The sequence below is a fragment of the Mesoplodon densirostris genome, chromosome 3 (genome assembly GCF_025265405.1).
Source record: "Mesoplodon densirostris isolate mMesDen1 chromosome 3, mMesDen1 primary haplotype, whole genome shotgun sequence".
Lineage (NCBI taxonomy): Eukaryota > Metazoa > Chordata > Mammalia > Artiodactyla > Ziphiidae > Mesoplodon > Mesoplodon densirostris.
The window spans coordinates 136726127-136748456 of NC_082663.1; the positions used below are offsets into that span (position 1 = coordinate 136726127).

Here is a 22330-nt window from a genome sequence, read left to right on the forward strand (position 1 = left end):
ATCAAAAAGTTATAAAGAGTTGCCCAGTGAGTCACAGACCCTCCCCAGGCCAAGGGTCTCTGTGAGGCGTGGGGTCTCGGAATGCCCGGTGTCCCTCAATTAGACACTTGCTCTGTGCTTCCCTCCCGTGGCATTCAGTTTTCCCAGGCGTCTAGAATCTGCTGTAATGCATGCTAATGGCGACTCCCTGCAGAGCATGAAAGCATCCTCTCCACAGAAAGGCCAATGCAGTAGTTTGCAGATGCCTTTTGAAAAGGTTATTTTGAGGGGAATAAAAATACCAGCGTTAGGGGGCCTGTGGAGTGACGAGATGGAGCTCAAGCCTTTGCCACTGAAAACAAGAATTTATTTTTAATGCTCCTGGATGCCATTTTTCACCCTGAGCTTTTTATTTGAGAAGTTGAGACACTTGGAGGATGTAAGGCGTAGAAGTCCTCTTGGTTGGCAGATCCTGAGAGAAGGGATGGCTTTCCTCAGGCTGGCAGAGCCAGGAGTGGAACCCGGGTCCCTGCCTCCAAGTCCAGGGCTTATCCTGCTCCTTTGGGCCATCACCATTCCCCAGCAGCACGCAGAGAAGCCAGTGAGCCCTTGTGGATGAGACGGATCATCTGGGGACACTTGGCTCAGGAGATCGCACCCCAGCCAGGCTCACTGTCTTCACCTTCAGGCAGGACTCTTCTGCAGTCACCTGAGTGGCAGCCTCTTCAGCTGTCGGGCCAGGTGGTCTCTGGTTGGTTTACACCAGTAGTAAATCACTGCCAGAGGAAACCAGCCAAGAGCGGGATCCCTGCTCCCTCCCTGAAGGTGGCAGTGAAGGGACAGTGAGAGAGCATACCTTGGTCCCAAAGCTGATTGGCACGCAGGGGCTGAAGTCCCCAGGCTAGGTTCAAATCCTGACTCTGTGGCCTTGGACAAATTTTCTGACTTTCCTAGGCCTTGGTTAACTCTTCTGTAAAAGGCAAATATCAATACTACCCACCTGATAATGTTGTAGCGGTGAGATGAACCCATCTCTGTAGTGCTGAGCTTAGGAATAGTAGCCATTATCATTAAGAAGAAAATGTCCGTGGGTCAGAGCCATTTCCTGAGTTGGTCATACCTTCATCCAGAGGCTGTAATGGACAGGGTTTGCACTCTGCATGATGCTCCCTTCCTTTTTTCTCCCCTTAAAACAGCTTTTTTTTTTTTAATGTACATGCTCGTTGTACATAAAGAGTATCAGAAAGTTCAAAGACAGCAGTCAAAATCCTATGACTCAGAAATAACCACTGAGAACATTTCAGTGCATGAGAAAATGTGTTTTCTCATTTTACCCATGGGGAACTCTTTGAGGTAGGCCGTCTTATCACCATTGTACAAAGGGAGAAACTGAGGCTCAGAGGGATTAAGTAACTTGACCAGTATCACAAAGCTAGGCTATGGCAGAGCAGGGCCCTACGCTGAGGTCTGTCGGTCCAGACCCCAAGCTCCTAGCCAGCCTCCTTGATACATTGCCGTTCTGCTGGGTCGACCTTCCGTCATAGGTGGTCAGCAGTGGCTCTTTGCCTTGTGGTTGACTTGTCAGAGAGCTAGAGGCAGGACTTCACAATTTGGTGGATTCCAGGGTGATAGGAACAGGCAAGGAATTAAAAGACCTCAAAGGAAACACCCAGCCACCCGAAGGTAGCCAGCAGAAGCAGGGAAAACATCAACTACCTTTGGAGAAATTCAGTCAGCAAGTGTTTCCTCTTCCGGAGTTTGGAGTCCAAGTACCCTTGCCTAAGAGCTCTGTCGCTTAGGGTTAGGGGTAGTATTAAATGTAAAAAGCCTTTAGCAACTGGTCTAGTAACTGAAATTAGTATATGAGTGGAAACTTTAAAAATATCTCTAAGTAATTAACTTGTAGAAAGTCTATCGTAAAACAGCCTTGCAAGTGATATAGATTGTGGCACAAATCATTCCTTGAATTATACCAATAACTTCCCAATAATGTTTGGGTCTTTAGAGATTGTGGGTTTGGTCTTTTGTTTAGTGTCATCATCGGTATCTAAACATTGCCCTAGTGTGAGCCTTGATTCGACCTCAGGGGAATTCATCATACACACCAGGACTTCCCTGGTGTCCAGTGGTTAAGACTCTGTGCTTCCAATGCAAGGGGCACGGGTTCAATCCCTGGTCAGGGAACTAAGATCCCACACGTCTCATGGCGCAGCCAAAACACACACACACACACACACACACACACACACACACACACACACACACACACACACACACACACACACACACACACACACACACACACACACACACACACTGTTTCGCCTTTAAGAAAATGTGCATCTGTGTCACACATTAATAATATGCTCCAATTCCTGAATCAGGATGGTTTCTTGAGATCTCATAAAGGTATCTATCTTGTGCAGGATCGATTTATCCAAGCTTGATTTTAAGTGAGACATCCTAAACAGCGTACGTAATTAGTTTCTAAAGGCAGACATTGATTGTAGCCTGAGTCAGCTAGCAGGATTGGTTCAGTATAAGAGATTTGTAGCAAGTTTCCAATGTCTCAAGTCATGTCACATTCCTGTTTTTCTTTGCCAAACCTCAGAAAATGCCCCGGCTCCCATATTCCCACATTTTCTCAATAGGGCCCAGCCTCCTATTGAGCCAGCAGGTCAGATGGGTGCCCTGCGTGGGTGTGTGTGCATGTACTTTCCAGCATGTGTATGTGTTTCCTCCTGCATGGGTGTGGTGTGTTTTTGGTGGGGGGGAGTTGGGGAATAAGGGGAGCTTGCTCACTTAGAAGGAGGATTTGAACTCTGCTCATTTCATGCTGGTCCTTCCTGAGCTTGGGCCATCAACTGAGGCCTGAATGGTCCAGACCAGAATCCAAGACTGATGGAGGAATGTCAACAAGAGGCCTCCTATGTGCATTGAGCGGGTCTGTAAGGGGGATTTTTTTTAAAGCCCTGTGTGTGATACAACAATTCCACAATTCTTCTTCTCTGCCTAGAACTGGGGAGAGCTGCTGAACAGTTTCCACCTGCCCAAATATATTTATATTTGTGCTTGCCAGGAAGTGCTAAGGGAGACTTATATTAGAAACTCCTTGGGTGGGAGTGGGGGTTAAGAAGACCGCTAAGAAAGATGAGCACCCGGAGGACCACACTGGAGCTTGCACCTCAGAGGGGAGTTAATAACACATCCATTCCAACCCTCTGTCCCAGGCAGGTCTCCCTTCTAACACCCCTATGTCATGTGTCTCCGTCCTTACCCAGCACAGTCTGTTGTTGGACAGCTCCTATTTTTATAAAGTTCTAAATATTGAGCAAAATCTGCATTTTGGGGTATGTTCCGTCAGCTGGTCTCAGTCCTGCTCTCTATCACATCACTGTGTAGGATATACTGTGTTGTATGAAATTGTACCCCACAGATGTACTGTCCACATTCAGAGGATCATGATTATAGCCAAAGCTGCTGGGGGGAATTTGACCAGGAAGCTGTATTTTCATAGTCTTTACTTACCAGATTACCAAAACGAAGGAATATGAAGGGCTATTATTTCAGTGGGTGCTTCCAGCGTGCCAGGCACCATGCTAAGTGCTGTATGTATGTCATCTCATTTAAACCTCCAACAACCTTACAGGAGTTGGTATTATCATCTTTACTTAGGGAAGACCAAGGCTAAGAGAGTTTAAGTAATTTGCTCAAGATCATCTAGCTAGTAAATTGATGGAACTGGAATTTGAAGTCAGGTGTGCCCACCCCAGTAAATAACTCTGGACTCGGACAAAGCAAGAAAATAAGTCAGAGAATCATACAGGGGGAAAAAAGTAGCTGATTGCTTTTCATCCCCTCCAGGGATATCCATTGAAAGCTCCTTGCTGCTCAAAAGTTCCTTTCACAGGATATTTGAAAGAAGACTGAACATGCCCAGAGCTTTACTGGGTTCAGAGGAGAGGCTGCAACACCTGGTGTGGGTGGGGAGTGAGGAGGCAGCTCTCTTGGGGGATGAGTCCATGAGGGGCCCCTTGGGCTGTGAGCACAGCCCAGTCATCCTTCTCACATGGCTGTGCAGGCTTAAGCTGCAGCCCTCTTTGGGAAGAAACTCAAATCATGTTTTTTTATCTTTGAAAGCAAATGTTGGGAAGTAAATTAGGCTATGACATAGCCCAGTGGGCTTTTTAATTTACTTTTGTTATTGATGTATAATCATAAGCAATAAAACGCACTGTCCTAGTTCAGGCTGCTATAACAAGAATACAGTAACTAGGTGGCTTAAACAGCAATGATCTCTCACAGTTCTAGAGGGTGGGAAGTCCAGGATCAAGGTGCCAGCAGATCCAGTGTCTGTTGAGAGCCTACTTCCTGGTTTGCAGACAGCCTTCTTCTCATCGTTTCCCACGTGATGGAGAAAAGAGAGACGTAGAGCTCTCTCATGTGTCTTCCTACAAGGGCACTAATCCCATTGATGAGTACTCCACCCTCATGACTTAATTACCTCCCAAAGGTCCCACCTCCTAATACCATCACAATAGGGGTTAAGATTTTAACATAAGAATTTGGGAGGGATACAACCCTTCAGTCAATAACATGCACAGATCTTAAGTGTACATATACTTTCATGAATTTTGAAAAATGTATACATGTGTGTAGTCAAGAACCCCGTCAACATGTAGGGCATTTCCATCATCTAGAAAGTTCTCTCGTGCCCCTTTCTAGTCACCCTCCTTCCCCGACCAGAGGTAAGCCATGGTGTATCTGGTGTTTGTTTCATACCCGCCTCATCCTTGGAGAGGAAACAGGAGACGACAGAGTGGGCCTTTGATTACAGGGCCAGAACTAAGATGCGCTCACTTGGGAGGGTGAGCACCTGGTACCACGTGTGCCCTAGCGCCACCTCACTCCCCTCTCCCTGGTCCCAGCCCTGTTTGACAGGGTGGCCTGTTACAGAGACAGTAATACACAGAAAGTTACATGGGCTGGCCCCATGGTTGACTAAATCAAACTCAACAATTCATATACTCCAGGATTTGCTGACCATCGACTCAGCGAACATCATGCTTTTAATCAGTTATATTTTCCCTCCTTACATAAACCACTGCTGCCCCATACCATTTAGAAGTCTTTAGTAACTACCTGCAAGAGATGCCCTCCCCAGGCTCAGGCAGAGTTTTGCTGAGACGGCACACCAGTGTGGAGTGCAGAACGCTGCTTTCTCACATTCCAAGCCTCCCCATATATAGGCATTAGCTTACCAAGAGAACTATTATTCAGCGTGCTGGATGAGTGGGTGTTCTCATTCCTCACGCATTCTTGTTATTAGTGGGCACTCTAACTGTGTTCCTTGTGTATCCTCATTATTCAAGGGTACTATAATTGTGATGCTTGTTTTGTAAAGTTGAGAATAATTCGTGTATAGTAAAATGTACTTAATGCAAAACCTAGACTGAACATAATTAAATCTTCCCTTGATGGCTCCAGAGTTGAGAATCTTGCAGAACTCCAAAAGCATCATTACAGTTCCTATTTAATTCATGTAGGATTTCTAATTAGCCAGCTCATAGAGAATTTCAGCTAATAGAATATCAGATGTGGTCTTTCCATATTTGCATGTTCTGTGTGCAAGATTTTTACAGTTCGCGATAGGAAAACTATACTCAGAACTAAGGTTAGAAGTGAAGTTTTTTCTTAAAAAAAAAAGGTATGGTTTACTTAATAATTCAGCTTCCGAAGTTCAACATTGTAGGTAGAGGTTAAGAACATGGCCTTTGGAATCACACCCACCTGGGTTCAGATCAGGGCTCAGTTACCTATGAACTGTGTGACCTTGCGCAAGCTACCTACCACCCTGAGCCTCAGTTCCCTCATCTGTGAAATAGGGCCAAGAATTGTATGGATCACGGATCACATACATTGGTTGTGTGGATTAAATGAAAATGCGCTTGGAGGGCATCATGAAGCCTGGCATGAGGTGCTCCATAAGTGGCAGCATTTCAAAACAAAGTCAGTGATAACCTTAGTGTATCACCAGCTAGGTGAGACCAATTCAGAGCCCTTTATTTTGGCCCTGTATTCTCAGACAGAAAGATCTTAAAGAGATTCCACTAATTTCGCGACAGCGTCTCATGGGGTCCAGAGGACAATGAAGGTGGCCCCCAACCAGCACCCAATCAGAGCAGCTCTGCTTCTGTCTGTTTCATGTACTTGTTTCAGTGAAATCTTTTTTTTAAATTGCTAATCGAAAAGCTACAGAACCACTGTTGTAATCCAAGCCCCTTATTTCACAGATGAAGAAACTGAGGCTCAAAAAGCCAACGTGATTTTCCCATGCACTCAGCAGGGGTCTCCTGCCTCCCAGGCCTCTTGGTCCCCAAGACACCTCCCTGTGATAGATGGAGGCGCCTCAGAGTAGAAAGAAGGCAATGTTGAATCAGCTGTTGAGTTCTCACATGGTCTTTCCAGCCAGTTCCTAGTACTGAAAATGCCCCTAGAGAAAGGAAATCATTTGTTTTACCCTCATCCCATAGCTCAGTTGTGAAAGTCCTGGTTTGTGTGTGGACAGTTGTGGGTAGCATGAGTCCTATTAAAAACATATTTACCTGGAGGCTCTTTCTCCTCTTCTGTTAGGGAACTGCTGCCCCATCTGATGACCTTCATTCGATCCTGTGGTCACTGACCACCATTCTCTATGAGCAGCTTGCAAAATGTATTCATAGGGGTCCCCAGTGAGAGAACAAGGATATCAAGTTTCTATCCTTTCTGTGATTGAAACACCTCCTGCCAGGACTCACAGAATGTCCATTCAGTTCTCCGCCACTGACTTGGCCACATCCTCTCTTTTCCAGCCTCTCAACATTGCCTACAGCCACATCTACAGCTCCTATAGGAACTTCGTGGGACCCCCTCATTTCAAGACCATCTGCAGACTCCTGGGTTACCAGGGCATCGCTGTGGTCATGGAGGAACTGCTGAAGATTGTCAAGAGCTTGGTAAGGAAGGGGGCCTGGGATGGGCCAGTAGGGTTGAGAGGAATGAGGCTTGCTTTCACTTTTTTACCTGGCCTGGAAAAGCAAGTCACAGGCTCTTCAGCCCTGTCTATAGGAATCATCCAGGGAATCCTTTGCCCTTATCCCCTGATTCCTCTTACCTATCACTCTGTAACATTTCAGTGCATCTTCTGACCTGTGGCTTTGCCTCTCCTTTTCTGACGCTGAGCTCACTCCTAGTACTTACTAACTGAACTCAGCAATCTTGATTTTGATGTTAAGGCCTACTAATGACTGCTCATACCCATCTCCTGTGCTGCATTATCTAATTTGAGCTTGACAAATCCATGACACATGTGCTGCCATTTTCCCTCCCATGCCCATGGCAGACATCTCTAATAAATCACCATGCTTCTCCCCCTTGGAATTTCTCTTTTTTTTTTTTTTTTTTTTTTTTGCGGTCCGTGGACCTCTCACTGCTGTGGCCTCTCCCGCTGCGGAGCACAGGCTCTGGACACGCAGGCTCAGTGGCCATGGCTCACGGGCCCAGCCGCTCCGCAGCATGTGGGATCTTCCCAGACCGGGGCATGAACCCGTGTTCCCTGCATCGGCAGGCCTACTCTCAACCACTGCGCCACCAGGGAAGCCCTCCTTGGAATTTCTTGATGACTGGTGCTACCAATACTCCACTGGCCTCGAGGGAGTTCCATAGACCTTTGCCACCATTCTATGTCCACCCCAAGTATGGCCATCTGAACCTTCATTTAATTCCCCAGGACACTGCTGCAGCAAGGCTGAAACATTTCAACAAATTTTCTTAAAATTTTGAGATGACAAAAGAGAAATAGATTAATGCATATCCATGTCAGGAATAGCAAACAGGATTCACCTCTTAACTCCAGTCCTCTGGTAGTAGCTGTGTATAACCAGGGGTTGTTCCAGGTTGTGAAGCTAAATTTAAGAAGGAAGATGTGGTAATGGATTAAAGAAGTCTGCCTGGGACGCAGGAGGGATGAATGTGCTATGAATTTTCCATGCTTTAATTAGATATTGTCTCAGCCTTCATAGCTCCCTGGCCCCCTTTCATTTTAGATCTTAGTTTGGATCTCATGTAAGTACTCCAACCCCAGGAGGGACCCCATGCCTAGAAATTGCCCTCCTTGAAGTCTATAAGCCCAAGGTAACACTGAGAGCATTCCCTTTTCTGTCTTACAAAGGCCTATGTTTCCTTACAAAGGGCAAGGAGGCTGCCCTCCACCTTTGGGAGAGAGCCTGCCTCTCCTCTCAGGGAGCAGTGCCCTGTGGTCTTAGGCAGCTCGGGCTGCTGTGACAAATATACCATCTGGCTTCGTCGACAAATGTTTATTGTCCACAGTTCTGGAGGCTGGAAGTCCAAGACCACAGTGGCAACATGTGAGGACCGTCCTCCTACTTCACAGCCAGCTGCCTTCTCCTGTGTCCTCACATGGCAGAGCGAGAGAGATGTCTCTCTCTCCCCTCTCTTCTTATAAGGGCATTAATCCCATCATGGGGGCTCCACCCTCATGACCTAATTACTTCCCAAAGGCCCCATCTCCAAATACCATCACACTGGGGGTTAGGGTTTCAACATATGAATTTGGGGGGAATACAAATATTCAGTCCATAGCACTTACCCACGGGTCTCAACAGAACCTCCATATGCCCCAGGAGCCCAGCGTTCAGCCCCAGGATACACACATGCAGCAGCGGTGGATTATTTCACTCATCTTGTACTCTTCTTTTGTCAGCTCCAAGGGACCATTCTCCAATATGTGAAAACACTGATCGAGGTCATGCCCAAGATATGCCGCCTGCCCCGGCATGAGTACGGCTCCCCAGGTTGGTGACCAGGGGAACCAGGGGCGGGGTGTGATGATAGGAAAATAGTCCAGACCCATCCCACTGTGGAAGGAGAGTCTGGCCTTCTACCTTGAAGTATTTGCTTCTCTAACATGGCAGCAAGCTGTCAGAGCACTGGGTTTGCACCCTACCTCTGCCACTAAATCACCTTGGACCATTTTTTTTTTTTTTTTTTTTTTTTTTTGCGGTACACAGGCCTCTCACTGTTGCGGCCTCTCCCGCTGCGGAGCACAGGCTCAGCGGCCATGACTCACAGGCCCAGCCGCTCCACGGCATGTGGGATCTTCCCGTACCGGGGCACGAACCCGTGTCCCCTGCATCGGCAGGCAGACTCTCAACCACTGCGCCACCAGGGAAGCCCCTTGGGACCATTTTTAATCCCCCTGAGTAGTATATCATCTTCCATCAGTGAAAGTAAATGATGCCCACTGGGTCTGCTTCATAGCACTGCCCGGAAGCTGGAAGAGGTCCACAAATGAGAGAACAGTTAAATCATGAATAGCGAGGTATAGCTGTAAAGGTCTTCCTTAGCTCAGCACGTCTACATTCCTTCCTCCATGTGTCTGTTTGAAAGAGGCCGGTGCCCCAGGTGTGGCATAAAGTGACATTTCTAAGGTAAGTCAGGAAATAGGAGTTTTTGCCACTCAACCTCTGGGCAGAGAAATAAGTCTTTCCTTTCCTAATACAGAAGGCACATGGACTGAATTTAGGGCCTGAGGGGTGGGGAAAGGTGGAGACTATGAGTTTGGCACCAGGGGTTTTTTCTGAATACCAAGATGTCCGGCACCTGGTCAGTATGAATCAGAGCAGGAACGGGCTGGGGCCGAAAGTTCTAGTTTTCGTTCCTAGCTGCGCCACTTAGCTGTGTGAGTATGGACGTGCCACTTACCCTCTCTGAGCCTCATTTGGGGTAATTGTGCCTAGTCCACGGTATCGTTATGAGTATTACATGAGATCCAGCAGATAGTGATTAGCACGAACCTCCAGCTGACCATCCCCCTGCATCTCCCAGGGATCCTGGAGTTCTTCCACCACCAGCTGAAGGACATCATCGAGTACGCAGAACTCAAAACCGACGTGTTCCAGAGTCTGAGGGAGGTGGGAAACGCCATCCTGTTCTGCCTGCTTATCGAGCAAGCTCTGGTGAGTCCTGAACCCCAAGGGACTGGCATGTCTCCAGGATGGAAGGGACCCTCCCCCAACCTCAACAGATGCCCGAGGCCCCTCTAGCGCACCCCGCCCGGAAGCCCTGCAGCTTAGTCTGTGCTCTTCCAGGGCGGGCACTCGCTTCTCTCCATTCCATTCAGACCACTCCAACCATTTGGACACTGGGGGGAAGCAGGCCCTGGAGTCAGACAGGCCTGGATTCCATCCCAGACCCCTCCCGCTAGCGGCAGGGCCTCAGCAGTCCATCAGAGCCTGGGTTTTCCATTCACTCCCTAGACGTATGGTTAACTCCTGGCTGCCACAGTCTGGGCACTGCACTGGGGGATGCAGCGGTAGCCGGGCCCCGCCTCGTGTCCTGGATGGTGGAGGGCAGACCTGCACTGAACAAGTGTTTACACAGAAACAATGTGTTCACTGTCACGGCAAGTGCTGCGAGGGATGAGTGCCAGGTCCGGTCCGATGGGAACCTAAAACCTGGTGTGGTCTTGAGGGTAAGGGAGGACTTCTCTGAGGAGATGACCTGGAAAATGACCAGGAATTGGCCTGGTGGAGAACTAGAGACACAGCTGTTTCAGGCTAAGGGAAGGGCATGTAGTGTTTTCTCCTTTTGTTGTGGTGGAAGACAGTGATTCTACCCTGCAGCGCAGTTTAAAGGCTGAAAGGAGATAAGGCATGTAAAGTGAGTACAGTAAGAACCAGATAATTGGTCGGAGTTATCGTAATGGGCAAAAGCACGAGTCCCTGTGCTTCCACCTCTCGGGACCACACAGAACCAGCGCACTCTCTTCCACCGGGCCAGCCCTCATGGCTTGTTCACAGAGGCTGCGTTCTCCACACACTCCCAGCGCTCTCCACTTTGCTCTGGTCCCGTGAGGCGTCCACAGGTGGGCCCAGCCCTCCAGGCGCAGGGTGACTGGTACAGCCGGCGCAGTTTAAGGTAATGCAGAGGTGTGTTGCGTGATCCTCAGGACGCAGCAGGAGCATCTTTCAGCATCCATTCCTGCCTTCCTCTGTTCGCACACACATTCACCAAAGGGTATTGAGAGCCTGCTCGTTGCCAGGTGCAGTCCTAAGTGGTGCGTAAATGGCCATGAATAATAAAGACAAATTATTACCATTTTTATTCTGGAGAGGGAGGCGACTGAAGCAGTAAACAACCAGAGATGTGAATGCAGATGGTACGTGCTGTGAAAGAATAAACAGAGAAACAGGACAGATAGAGAGTCACGGGTGCCAGGAAGGCTGCGTTGTTTTTGGAGAGGATGGAGCTTGAGGTCTTTCAGAAATGGAGAGAACCCTGGAGTGAGCTGGAGTGAAGAGGTAATGTCGCCCAGGTGGGGGCTGAGGTGAGAGAGGTGGGTGGCCTCAGTCCTGGGCCTCGTGGGCCCCGCGGGAAACCTTAGGATGCTGTGAGATGGAGAGTGGTGGGGGGGGTCTGATTTACTTTCTTAAAGGCCCTTTACCTGTTGAGAGAAGCAGCAGCTGGAAGGTGAGTGAAGGGCAAGGCTATTTGTAGCTGTTCAGTCCAGGGGTCGTCTTGGAGGCAGGAGGCACAGGGAGAAGGGAAGGAATTTGGAAGGAGAGGTGGAACAAAGGTAGAGAGAGGTGGGAAGGAAGCAGTAAGAGCAAGATCTTAGAATAAGAGCCCAAGAGGATTCCTGCCTCGAACCGAGTGAGCTCTGCAGCCAGGGATGTGGACCAGCTGCTCTTTCTGACCCGTCCCACCTGAAGGTCTCTGAAACACAGTCTGATTTGCTCTTCTGTGGGGAGTAATAGCCTCTCTGTACCCCTTTAGATGGACTCTCGAGACAGCTAAGTGTTCCTCTTCGCGCTAACAGGTTTTTAACATGGTTCAGTGGGCCTGGTTGCTATGGCAACGTAGCCGTCAGAAGTCACAGGGGTAAGATACATAGGCGAGGGCTTCCCTGGTGGCGCAGTGGTTGAGAGTCCACCTGCCGATGCAGGGGACACGGGTTCGTGCCCCGGTCCGGGAGGATCCCGCATGCCGCAGAGCGGCTGGGCCCGTGAGCCATGGCTGCTGAGCCTGCGCGTCCGGAGCCTGTGCTCCGCAATGGGAGAGGCCACAACAGTGAGAGGCCCGCGTACGGGGTGGGGGGGGGGCGGGGGAAGATAGGTGAAACTGCTCAAGGCCACAGGAAGAGCAGCACCAGGAGACATGGAGGGGGAGGGCGGGTCCCTGAGGCCTCAGTTCCTAGTGTTTCTCGTCAGCACCGCCTTTCATGAGGAGCATCAGTTAGCTTCCCCTGTATAGACCCCAAGAGGCAGACTGTGGATGAGGCTACAAGGAAAGGAAAATTCTGTCTCAGGCATCCCTGCCTGGGTGGTCAGTTGCATATACCGCGGAGGACAACAGGACACTCACATCAAAGACCTTCAGAGCTGAGAGAGACTCCAACAGTATATATGTCCCAACCCCCTCTATGCATAAGTGAGGAAGTGGAGAACCAGAGAGGGTGCAACTTGCCTGAGGTCACACAGCACATCAGCAGCAGAGGTGAAAGAACAAAAGCGAAGGTTTCTGGTACTGATCCCAGTCCTTGGGGGGATGGGGGTGGAGAGGGGACATAGAGAGAATGAGGGCTCCCCAAAGCTGCGCGCTCTGCTTTCTACTTAGACATCTGGGGAAATCCCCAAGCTAAGACAGTGCTTCCGAAGATTAGAATGAGGCAGGAGCTTTTTAACTTATGAAGCTGGAATGAAATATTCAAATGACATGTTGATTGCTCTCATTAAATAGGAGGACTAATAACAAAAAAAATGATGGGAAGAGGGGAGGGAGGAAAGAAGGAGGTACTCTTAACATATGTCTGTAGAGGAAGGGCAATTTAAGCTGGAACATCTGTGCTCTGGAGGACTGTGTAACAGTCAAAAAGAATAAAATATGAAAGTGGCTTTGCACATACAACATAGAAAATGGTGAAAGACATAATACTGAGTGGAAAAAAAGTGAGTTCCAACACAAGTCGCACATTATGACGCCATAAAGTAAGATAAACAAAATAAAGCTCACAAAATAACCTTGCACTGGAAAAAAAAATCTAGGAAAATCATCCCAAATAATTCAGTCATTTTTCTCTAGGTATCAGGGAGGGAGCTAGGATTAGAGGTCAACAGGGACTTTTACCTTATCTGGAATGTCGAATTTTTTACAAGGGAAATAAATTCATGATTATCATTGAACTAAAAATTAATTTAAAAAATACGAGTAGTATATCATAGTTTCAGAAAAACTGGAAGGACTCTGAAAAGTACAAAGTAAGAAGCCTTTTGCCCACTTGTGTTGTCTTTTTCTAATGTTTGCAGGGTTCTGTCCTGTTGTGGGTTCCATTATCAGTATATATGCTACAAATACCTTCTCTTACTCTGTGGCTTGCCTTTTTTTTTTAACAGATTATTAATATATCATTGATTTGTAGATGGAGAGAATATAAATTGAAAAGATTGATTGTCTGGACAAAGATATATTTTCTTTAAGTTTGGTGTTTATAAAAAATTCAGGGTGCAATATCAGTACAGAAAAACATGTATATACCTATGGGATGGGTTGTTTGTTTGCTTGGTGTTTTTAATGAAGGTCTAACAAGCATACAGTAATACAGTTGACCTTTGAACAACATGGGGGTTAGAGGTGCCTGCCCTCTGCATAGCCGAAAATCTGTGTGTAACTTTACAGTTGGCCCTCCATATCTGCAGATTCAACCAGCCACGGGTCTTGTAGTACTGCAGTATTTACTATTGAAAAATATCCATGAATAAGTGGACCCACACAGTTCAAACCCATGTGTTCAAGGGTCAACTGCGTATGGAATATGCAGTATTCTCACTACATAGACTAGTTGAATCATCCGTTTTACTGTGGATGTATGTTTGGATTGTTTACAGCTTGATACCATTATGAATAAAGATACTATGAATGTTCTTATACATTTCTTTGGGTGGATGTATGCTCTCATTTTTATTGGGTAAATACCTAGTAGAATATTGGGTAAATTTTTATTGGGTAAATACCTAGTAGTGGAATGGTTGGATCAATGTGTAGACATATGTTTAGCTTCGGTAGATACTACCAAACAGCTATGCGAGGTGGTTGTATCAGTATCTACTCCCGTTCAGCAATGCATGAGAGTGTTTTTTCTTCACATCCTTATGACCGGTTGGATTTGTCTGTCTTCAGTCATAGCCGTTCTGGTGGATATGTTGCGATATCTCAGTCTGGTTTTGATTTCCCTGATGACTAATGATGCTGAGTCTCTTTCCATATGGCATTCCCATTTGGACAGCCTCTCTTGTGAAATGTTGTTCAGTATTTTTGCCTATTTATTACTGAGTTTTCTTTTCCTTATTGATTGGTAGACATGATTTATATATTATAGATACATGTATTATAAATATATTTCTGTGGCATGTCTTCTGATGAGCAGAAGTTCTTAAGGTTTATTGTATTTACCTTTTCTTTTTCCTGTATGATTGATGCTCTTGTGACTTGTTCAAACAAGTGTCCCCTACTCTTAAGTCATGAAGATATGTTATCTTCTAAGAGTTTTAGAGTTCAGCCTTTCCAGTTGTAACAGACCTTTAAGTCTATTATTCACCTGGAATTGTTGTTTGTGTTGAGTGAGAGGTAGAAATCCAATTTCATTTCTTTCCAAGTTGTCTTCGCATGACTGATCGAAAAGCCCTCTTTCTCCTCTCTGTGCGCAGTGGTAGTGCTGTGTCTGTCATTTATCAAGTGTCCACAAAGGGCTGGTCATGGCAGGCTTTTAATAGATACTTGTTGAATCGAACCTGAAATGGACCATATTTGTTAGGTATCTATTTATAAGGCTGTTGTGTTTTTAAAGGAAATTCCATTCCTAATGACTAGAATTTCCTCTAGTATCTTTTACCCTGAGAAGTCATAAGGGAACTATTCCACAATCACCAAGTTTCTGTTCAAACTTTGTGTGGTTTTCGAGCCACCAGCCCATTGTTTGTTATGCCAACGCACACCAGGAGAGGGCCCTATTCTTTCATGGGAGCGAGAGAGGGCCTGAGTCCCTGCGGAGACAGCCGTTCCGTCTGCAGAGCCTCCCACGCAGGACTTTGAGAGTGTTCCCTGCCTTTGGGCCTGTTGTTTATTTATTTTCTCCTCCCTATAGCAGACTGAGCCATGTTTATAGTGGTCGGTCGTGAGAGAATTACTTATCTTTACAGGACGTGAGGACAGTTCAGGCCCAAACTCACAGAACTGAATGGTCAGATTTGGGAGAGCTGTCAGAGGCCATCCAGGGCAGGTGTCTCTACATCAGCACCACTGACGTTTGAGGCCAGATACTCCGTCGTGGTGGGGCGTGTCCTGTGCGTGGCAAGGTGCCGAGCAGCATCTCTGGGCTCTGCCCCATAGATACCAGTAGGACCTCCCCAGTTATGATAACCAAAAATGTGTCCAGATATTGCCGAATATTCCTTTGGAGGACAAAACCTCCCCCGCTGAGTACCACTGATCTGGTACAATCCCAGTTCCACATTTAGCAGATAGGAAACTGAGTCCCCGAGAGGGAGATAACCTTCTCAGAGCTACAGCTACTCAGCTAGTGCAGGAGTTGAGACAAGAACCCAAGATCCTCACGGTTCACATACTCAGGGCCAGAGAGCTGCTCTCCTGAGCTTTGCAGATTGCTCTGTTGGCTTTTGTTTCTATTTTTGTTTTAGTTCCAGCTCCATGTCTGACCCCTCTATCTCCTGCTTCCACTTTATAGTCCCTTTTCTTTCATTTTGCTTTTCTTATTGCATCACTGAAATAAATTCATTGCTAGAAAACAGAAAGGTGCAGAAAGAAGAAAACAAAGCACAGTGCCGCACCAAGATAACCCCTGTTCACATTCCAGTGTGTTGACGTTCCAACATATTAATTTTCCACGTATATGTACGTATATGTGTGTGTGTGTGTGTTTTACTTTGTTTAGTTGGAAAAATAACAGTCACCAAGCTGAGAAGAGTGATTACCTCTGTGGAGTCTGAGGGAGGCAGGGATGGACAGGGGTTAGGAATCTTCTACTTTTACTCTGCACTCTAAATTATTGTTTGAATTTAGTGCAGTAAGCCTTTATTGCTTTTTTTTTTTCCCTTAAGAGGAAATACTCCCACGCTTATTAACAAATGTTCACGCTCCCTGAGGCATGGGAACTTAAAGCAAAAGCCCACCCTCTACCACCCACCTCAGACTGTCACTCCATATTCCACCTCTACTTGACCCAGGGTTATTTTGCTCCTCACCCCGAGAAAAGATGCCCTCAGATACGCAGAACACGAATTCTGTCCCCGTACCCAGGCACCATCAAGTGGCTCCCCTCGGCCTGACTGTATGAGTGGTTCCTCCAGCCCAAACCCAGAACCCAGTGTTTTTCTCAACTGGAAACGAGCCAGGATTTGTGGGAAGGAGGCATCTTGACTCCCAGTAATACCTTTCCTTTCTGTGGCGTTACAGTTTTTAAATATATTTACATCCTTTCAGACCTGTCATAATCTGGGAAACACACCTGTTAGGTTCATCAGATTCCTGGCAAAAATGGTCTGTCGGGGGCTTCCCTGGTGGATCAGTGGTTGAGAGTCTGCCTGCTAGTGCAGGGAACACGGGTTCGTGCCCCGGTCTGGGAAGATCCCACATGCTGCGCGGAGTGGCTGGGCCCGTGAGCCATGGCCGCTGGGCCTGCGCATCCGGAGCCTATGCTCCGCAACGGGAGAGGCCACAACAGTGAGAGGCCCGCGTACCGCAAAAAAAAAAAAAAAAAGTCTGTCGGTAAGAGTCTTTGGTTCTTCAGACATGACTGAGACCCCCCAACAGGCCAGGCAGTGTGTGGGACTCCGGGGCTCACTGATCACTGGACACCGTCACTTCCCGGATGGCACTGTTCACCGTCTACACCCTCTGTCTTTCAATATGGAGGGCTAGCCCTCCGGGGGGTGGGCAGGATGATCTCAGGGCCTTTAACTATTTACTTACTAAAAAAACAGGAAATAAAAAAAATTCAGCCCTCCTGTTTATTAACACAGCGCTCGATAGTGACAGCTGTCTAGAGTTGATCAAATAAATACGTGCTAGTTGAGGTGTTTGCTCAGATTTTACTAATGAAAGTATGTGGTCAAAAAAGTTTGGAGAGTGACCAGCCTATTTCAGAACAACTGAGTGAAAAGTGGCATCAAACAAGTGCTGATCTGTGGAGCACAGAGGAGGGATGGGGCCGATAGGAAAGATTTCCCAGGTGCGGGTCCTTTTTGCATCCTCAGCCCCAAATACAGAGCTCATTAATTATAGTCTCAGTGAATGGGGGCAGGAACATGTCATCTCCGTCCTAGATGATGAGTAGAGACATGCCTGTTGGTCCTCTAAAATCTTCAAGATACCGCCATTCAGTGGGCGACAGGGGCGGTCAGTCACCTTCGTCCAAAGCCACCTCTGTCCTTGGAATATGCTATGCTGATGTCATTAACCTTGCCGGTAGTTGCCACAAAATCAGAGCCTTAGTTACTCACTTCTGTATTGGTGACTTTTCTATGACGAGACCCCAGTGGATAGAATGCCTAGAAGCTGAGGGTTCGGGGGTCGTTTGGTACAGTTTGCTCTACTAAGTGTTACAGATCTTCAAACACCCAGGAGGTAGTGTAATGGTCTCATTAAAATCACTCAAACTCCTAAAATATCCTGATGTCTGAGCCCCATCCCACTCCAAGGAAAACAAAATTTTCGCCAGTGGGTCCCTGGCTGAAATGCCTAAAAACTCCACACTTGATTGTAATGTGCAGCCAGGGTGGAGAGCCCCTGTTCTAGAAGGCGTCGTCTTAACTAGTATTGCCAAAGCTTAGTCGTTGATGTGTTGTCACAGTTCTTGCCATATCTGCAGACCACTGGTCCTATTTGTATTTAAAGTAACTTTTTACCTTAAACTTGTTTTAAAAGGAAACTTCATATCACTTCCATTTAAAACACAATATTCTCTTGCTGTCATTACAAAGCAACCAGAATAATAAATTCCATCAAAACAAAACACGATGATATAATTCCAGTTGCTGTGTGCCTAGGCCCTGAGCTTGAGGCCTGCACTCTCTCTCTCTCTGTTAAAAACAGAGATCAGCAAATGTTACAGAAGTAGTAAGACATGCTGGTTCCAAGTGGAGACTTTCTCATTAAACTTGTGAGAAAGATTAATAGGAAATTGAAAAGGAAAAAACGTTCTCACTGTGACTCACTGTTATGAAATTCCATTGCACTGTACCCGCATTTCCCACCCTTTGGAAAATGCCAACCTTGGATGACATTGACATGCATTTGAGGGAAGGAAAAGCTACTTTCAAGGTCAGTTTCTTGGCTGTAGATCTTTCCTAGTTGACCAGACATGATTCGGATCCAGAATAATAATTCATTTTCCCCTTGACAATTCGGGGGGTGGAGGTGAGACATAGTAAGTAATATATAGCGTTATTCAAGTGAGGCACAGATCAGTGGGGAAAGACCACACACACACACACACACACACACGGAACCAGATGAAATTAAATTACTGATTTATTCAGCCAGGGCTACAGAGAGCTCCTGGAAGTGAGGGGCCCACGGAGCAGGACCAGATGGAGCATGCCTCAGGTGAACTTTCCACTGCACCTGGAGTCCCCACTGAGGGGCTGGAAGCTGCAGCTCGTACTTTCTGTGCAAAGGAGGGTTGTGGTGGATGTGGGAAGCCTCATTTCATGGCTGTTCCACACGCCCTGTATCCTTGGGGCTTAACATCAGTACGCAGGAAACACTGACACTGACATCTATGTGTATCCATATAAGGGAATGTTTAGACCGCTGGGCTCTCTGGTCAGGCCCTGTCCCCCGCCACCCCCTTCCTGCGGGAAAGCCAGGGTGGGGATTCCTGTGGGGTGCCCCACCTCTAGTTTTCCAGCTCATCTCTCCACGCTCACGTGACAAAGACAAGAAAAAAAAAGTGTTAGTGTTACTGTCTTTGTTGCCTCAAGACTCAGAATGTTATTTAAGAAAATACTGTTTTGAAAATGGTTTGATCATTCCCCTTAGGAAATCAGCTAAAACTGGTATGTAGTCATTCATCCAGAAACAGGCTAAAGGTAGAGTCTAATGCTGTTCTACAGGAATCTGACACGCGTAGGATCACACCGACCCTGTTTTTTTAAATATGTATCCTGAATCTTTATGGTTATCTGTTAACCAAGAGAAGTCAAATGCCCAGTTAGCCCCCTAGAGTGAGTGAGTTGGGAACATGAAGTTTTGTGGTATTTCATGGAAATCCCTAATAGTTCATCAGTTTTAAATTAAGTAAGATAGAAAAGGAAAATTTTAAGACTGAAAGCAATACAAAAATAAAATACTCATCCCTTGAATTTTTATGTGCGTTCCTTACAATACAGTATTTTTGCATCCTGACTTCAAAAATCTCTTCATTTTTACTTGCTCTGTTGACAGAGAGCAATTTTAGCTCTTACTAATCATCTAACAACTACTACTCTCAGAATCGTAATATGTTAGGGGTTGTCCTAAGCAAAAGTAATAGTAAATGGCACTTGGTAAGTGTAGCAATTGTCACTCATTAGCTCCTCCCAGGGAGGACCCTGTACTGAAGCAGGAGCACACAGCGGTTCCCAAAGGAGGGAATCACTGGAATACTTTTTGGTAGAGAAATTGCTTCGTCTTCACACTTTAGAACACTCATCATGGTTGGATCCTAGATCCCCCAAAAAAGGCTATAAAAGAAACAGCTTAAGAGCAACCAGGAAATGTTAGTATGTTATATTATATCAGGAACTTTTTAATATAGGTGATCATAATATTGAGGTTACGTAGGAGGATGTCCTTGTTTTCAGGAATTGCATGCTGAAGTATTTAAGGCTGAATGATGGAGTGGCTTCAACTTACTTTCAGATGATTCAGTAAATCAGAGAGAGTCAAAGCAGATATGGCAAAATGTTCATTGGGACTCTACATCAAGAGTATAAGGATGTTCATTGTTCTTTCAAATATTTTGTATGTCTAACATTTTTCATAACACAAATTTGAGGAGTGTGTGAAGGAAACTGAATCATGGAATCTGGAAAGTTAAGACGAAAAAGGGTCACATGATGTATAAAGAGGAAGAAAAGTTATGAGGGCTTTTGCTTTTTTTTAGCTACTTGCGCTAGTTGGTGAGATTTACTCTTGGTAACATATGCCCCAGAGCTACTTCTGACCTCATTTTTTTTTCCTTTTTTTTTTTTTTCTGGTACGTGGGCCTCTCACTGCTGTGGCCTCTCCCATTGCGGAGCACAGGCTCCGGACACGCAGGCTTAGCGACCATGGCTCACGAGCCCAGCCGCTCCAGGGCATGTGGGATCTTCCTGGACCGGGGCATGAACCCGTGTCCCCTGCATTGGCAGGCGGACTCTTGACCACTGCACCACCAGGGAAGCCTTGACCTCATTTTTGCAATTTATAGAGGCATCTGCTAGTGCTGAACTCAGCCACGACTCTCATGCTGCCCATCTGTTTGATCTGTGAGCAGGAAATAGCAGTTCAGGATCATAGAAAGCCAAAGCTGGGGAAGCTGGCCAGCCCCAATTAGAAGGAGGCCGCTTGGGTTTGTGAGCACCGCTGGGAGAGCACGCAGGACACCACTGTCGGCTGCCCTCCTCCCAGGGGCCCGTGGTAGGGAGACTTTCCCTCTGCTTCTAGGTCTTTGAGAGAAAAGAAAACAGTAATGCCTTCTCCCTGTGCTCAACTTAAGAGACATGTTTCCATCCAGCTTCTTTGAGCGTCACTGCCTTTCCATTCTTGCTCTAGGTGGAATTTACTAGTAGGTAAAGCATTAGGGGATAAAAGACAGCTGATTTGCCCATGTAGCAGCAAAAAGGATCTTCATACCATTGTAAATCAAATCATGCAACTCTCCAGCTTAAAACTGACAGGTGGCTTCTCATTGTACTTAAAAATCTTTTCTTTTAATTTATTTCATTCAAGTATAGTTGATGTATAATGTTTTGTTAATTTCTGCTGTCATTGTACTTAAAATTCTAACTCCCAACTTTGGCCTGTGAGGCCCAGATTATTCAGCTGTACCTTCTCCTCCGACTTCATCTTTTATTAGCACTCTCTCCCTGGCTGCACACTCCAACCACATCAAGCACACGGATGACTTTGAAGGTCAGGCTAGAGATAAGGAATCTGAGGTACCTTGAAAATCTGCACCAGGAACAAGGCTGAATCTTACTATCCTTGGCTTCTACCCTATTGCTTGCTCACATTTACCCCCTTGGCATTATGATTCAAGGGGCACTAAGAGCACCCCCAAAACAAAAGCATCTCTTCTGCTTTCTATCACAGTATATGAAATTCTCCTGTTAGAGACTTAGTTTGTTGATTTGAAATATTATCTGATCTTTAGAAGCCCCGCTAAAATACAACGTCTGCTGAGACTGTTTGGGAGAAAGATAATGCTGTGCAAGCCAGTTCATTGGTGGGTATTCAGTTATCAAATAGTTGAATTTTTTTAATTTTTATTTATTTAATTTATTTATTTTTGGCTGTATTGGGTCTTCATTGCTGTGTGCGGGCTTTCTCTAGTTGTGGCGAGTGGGCAGCTACTCTTCATTGTGGTGCACAGTCTTCTCATTGCGGTGGCTTTTCATTGCAGAGCATGGGCTCTAGGCATGCGGGCTTCAGTAGTTATGGCACACGGGCTCAGTAGTTGTGGCTCACGGGCTTAGTTGCTCCGCGGCATGTGGGATCTTCCCGGACCAGGGCTCGAACCCGTGTCCCCTGCACTAGCAGGCGGATTCTTAACCACTGCGCCACCAGGGAAGTCCATCAAATAGTTTTGAGGAGTAGTAAGATCACTCAGGAAAGGGTGTGGGGGAACTAAAAGACCTCCAGGCAAAAACAAAAACAAACCCAAGGAAAACACTGAAGTAGAAACTCTGTACTGTGCTTGGTGAGATGTTGATAGTATACACTAAGTGATAGAAATAGATTACAGAAGAATAATATTTTATATTCCATTCTTATTTTAAAAATGCTTAAATGTTTTATGCATGGAAAAACCTGGCAGGATAAACCCCAAAGGTTATCAGTGATGACCCCTGGATGATGGGGTTATACATTTTTCCTTTTACAAACAAAAATGTATCTGCATCTTCTATTTTTTCAAAAATAGCCAGAAAGAAAGGGGCTAGAGTGACAGTTTTAAAAATATATCTAACACATTGCACAGTGACTGTATTTAACAGCACTGTATTCTATACTTGAAAGATGCTAAGAGAGTAAATCT

General features: G+C 46.2%; 1 protein-coding gene across 1 annotated transcript in view; it reads left to right on the forward strand.

The window, feature by feature from the left end:
• Positions 1-22330, forward strand: part of CYFIP2 (cytoplasmic FMR1 interacting protein 2) — a 134155-nt gene that overhangs the window by 85798 nt on the left and 26027 nt on the right. Inside the window, exons 24-26 of the mRNA XM_060093720.1 lie at positions 6831-6974; positions 8741-8831; positions 9865-9995. Of these exons, the coding sequence (XP_059949703.1) occupies positions 6831-6974; positions 8741-8831; positions 9865-9995 (366 nt within the window). The remainder of the gene's footprint in view (positions 1-6830; positions 6975-8740; positions 8832-9864; positions 9996-22330) is intronic.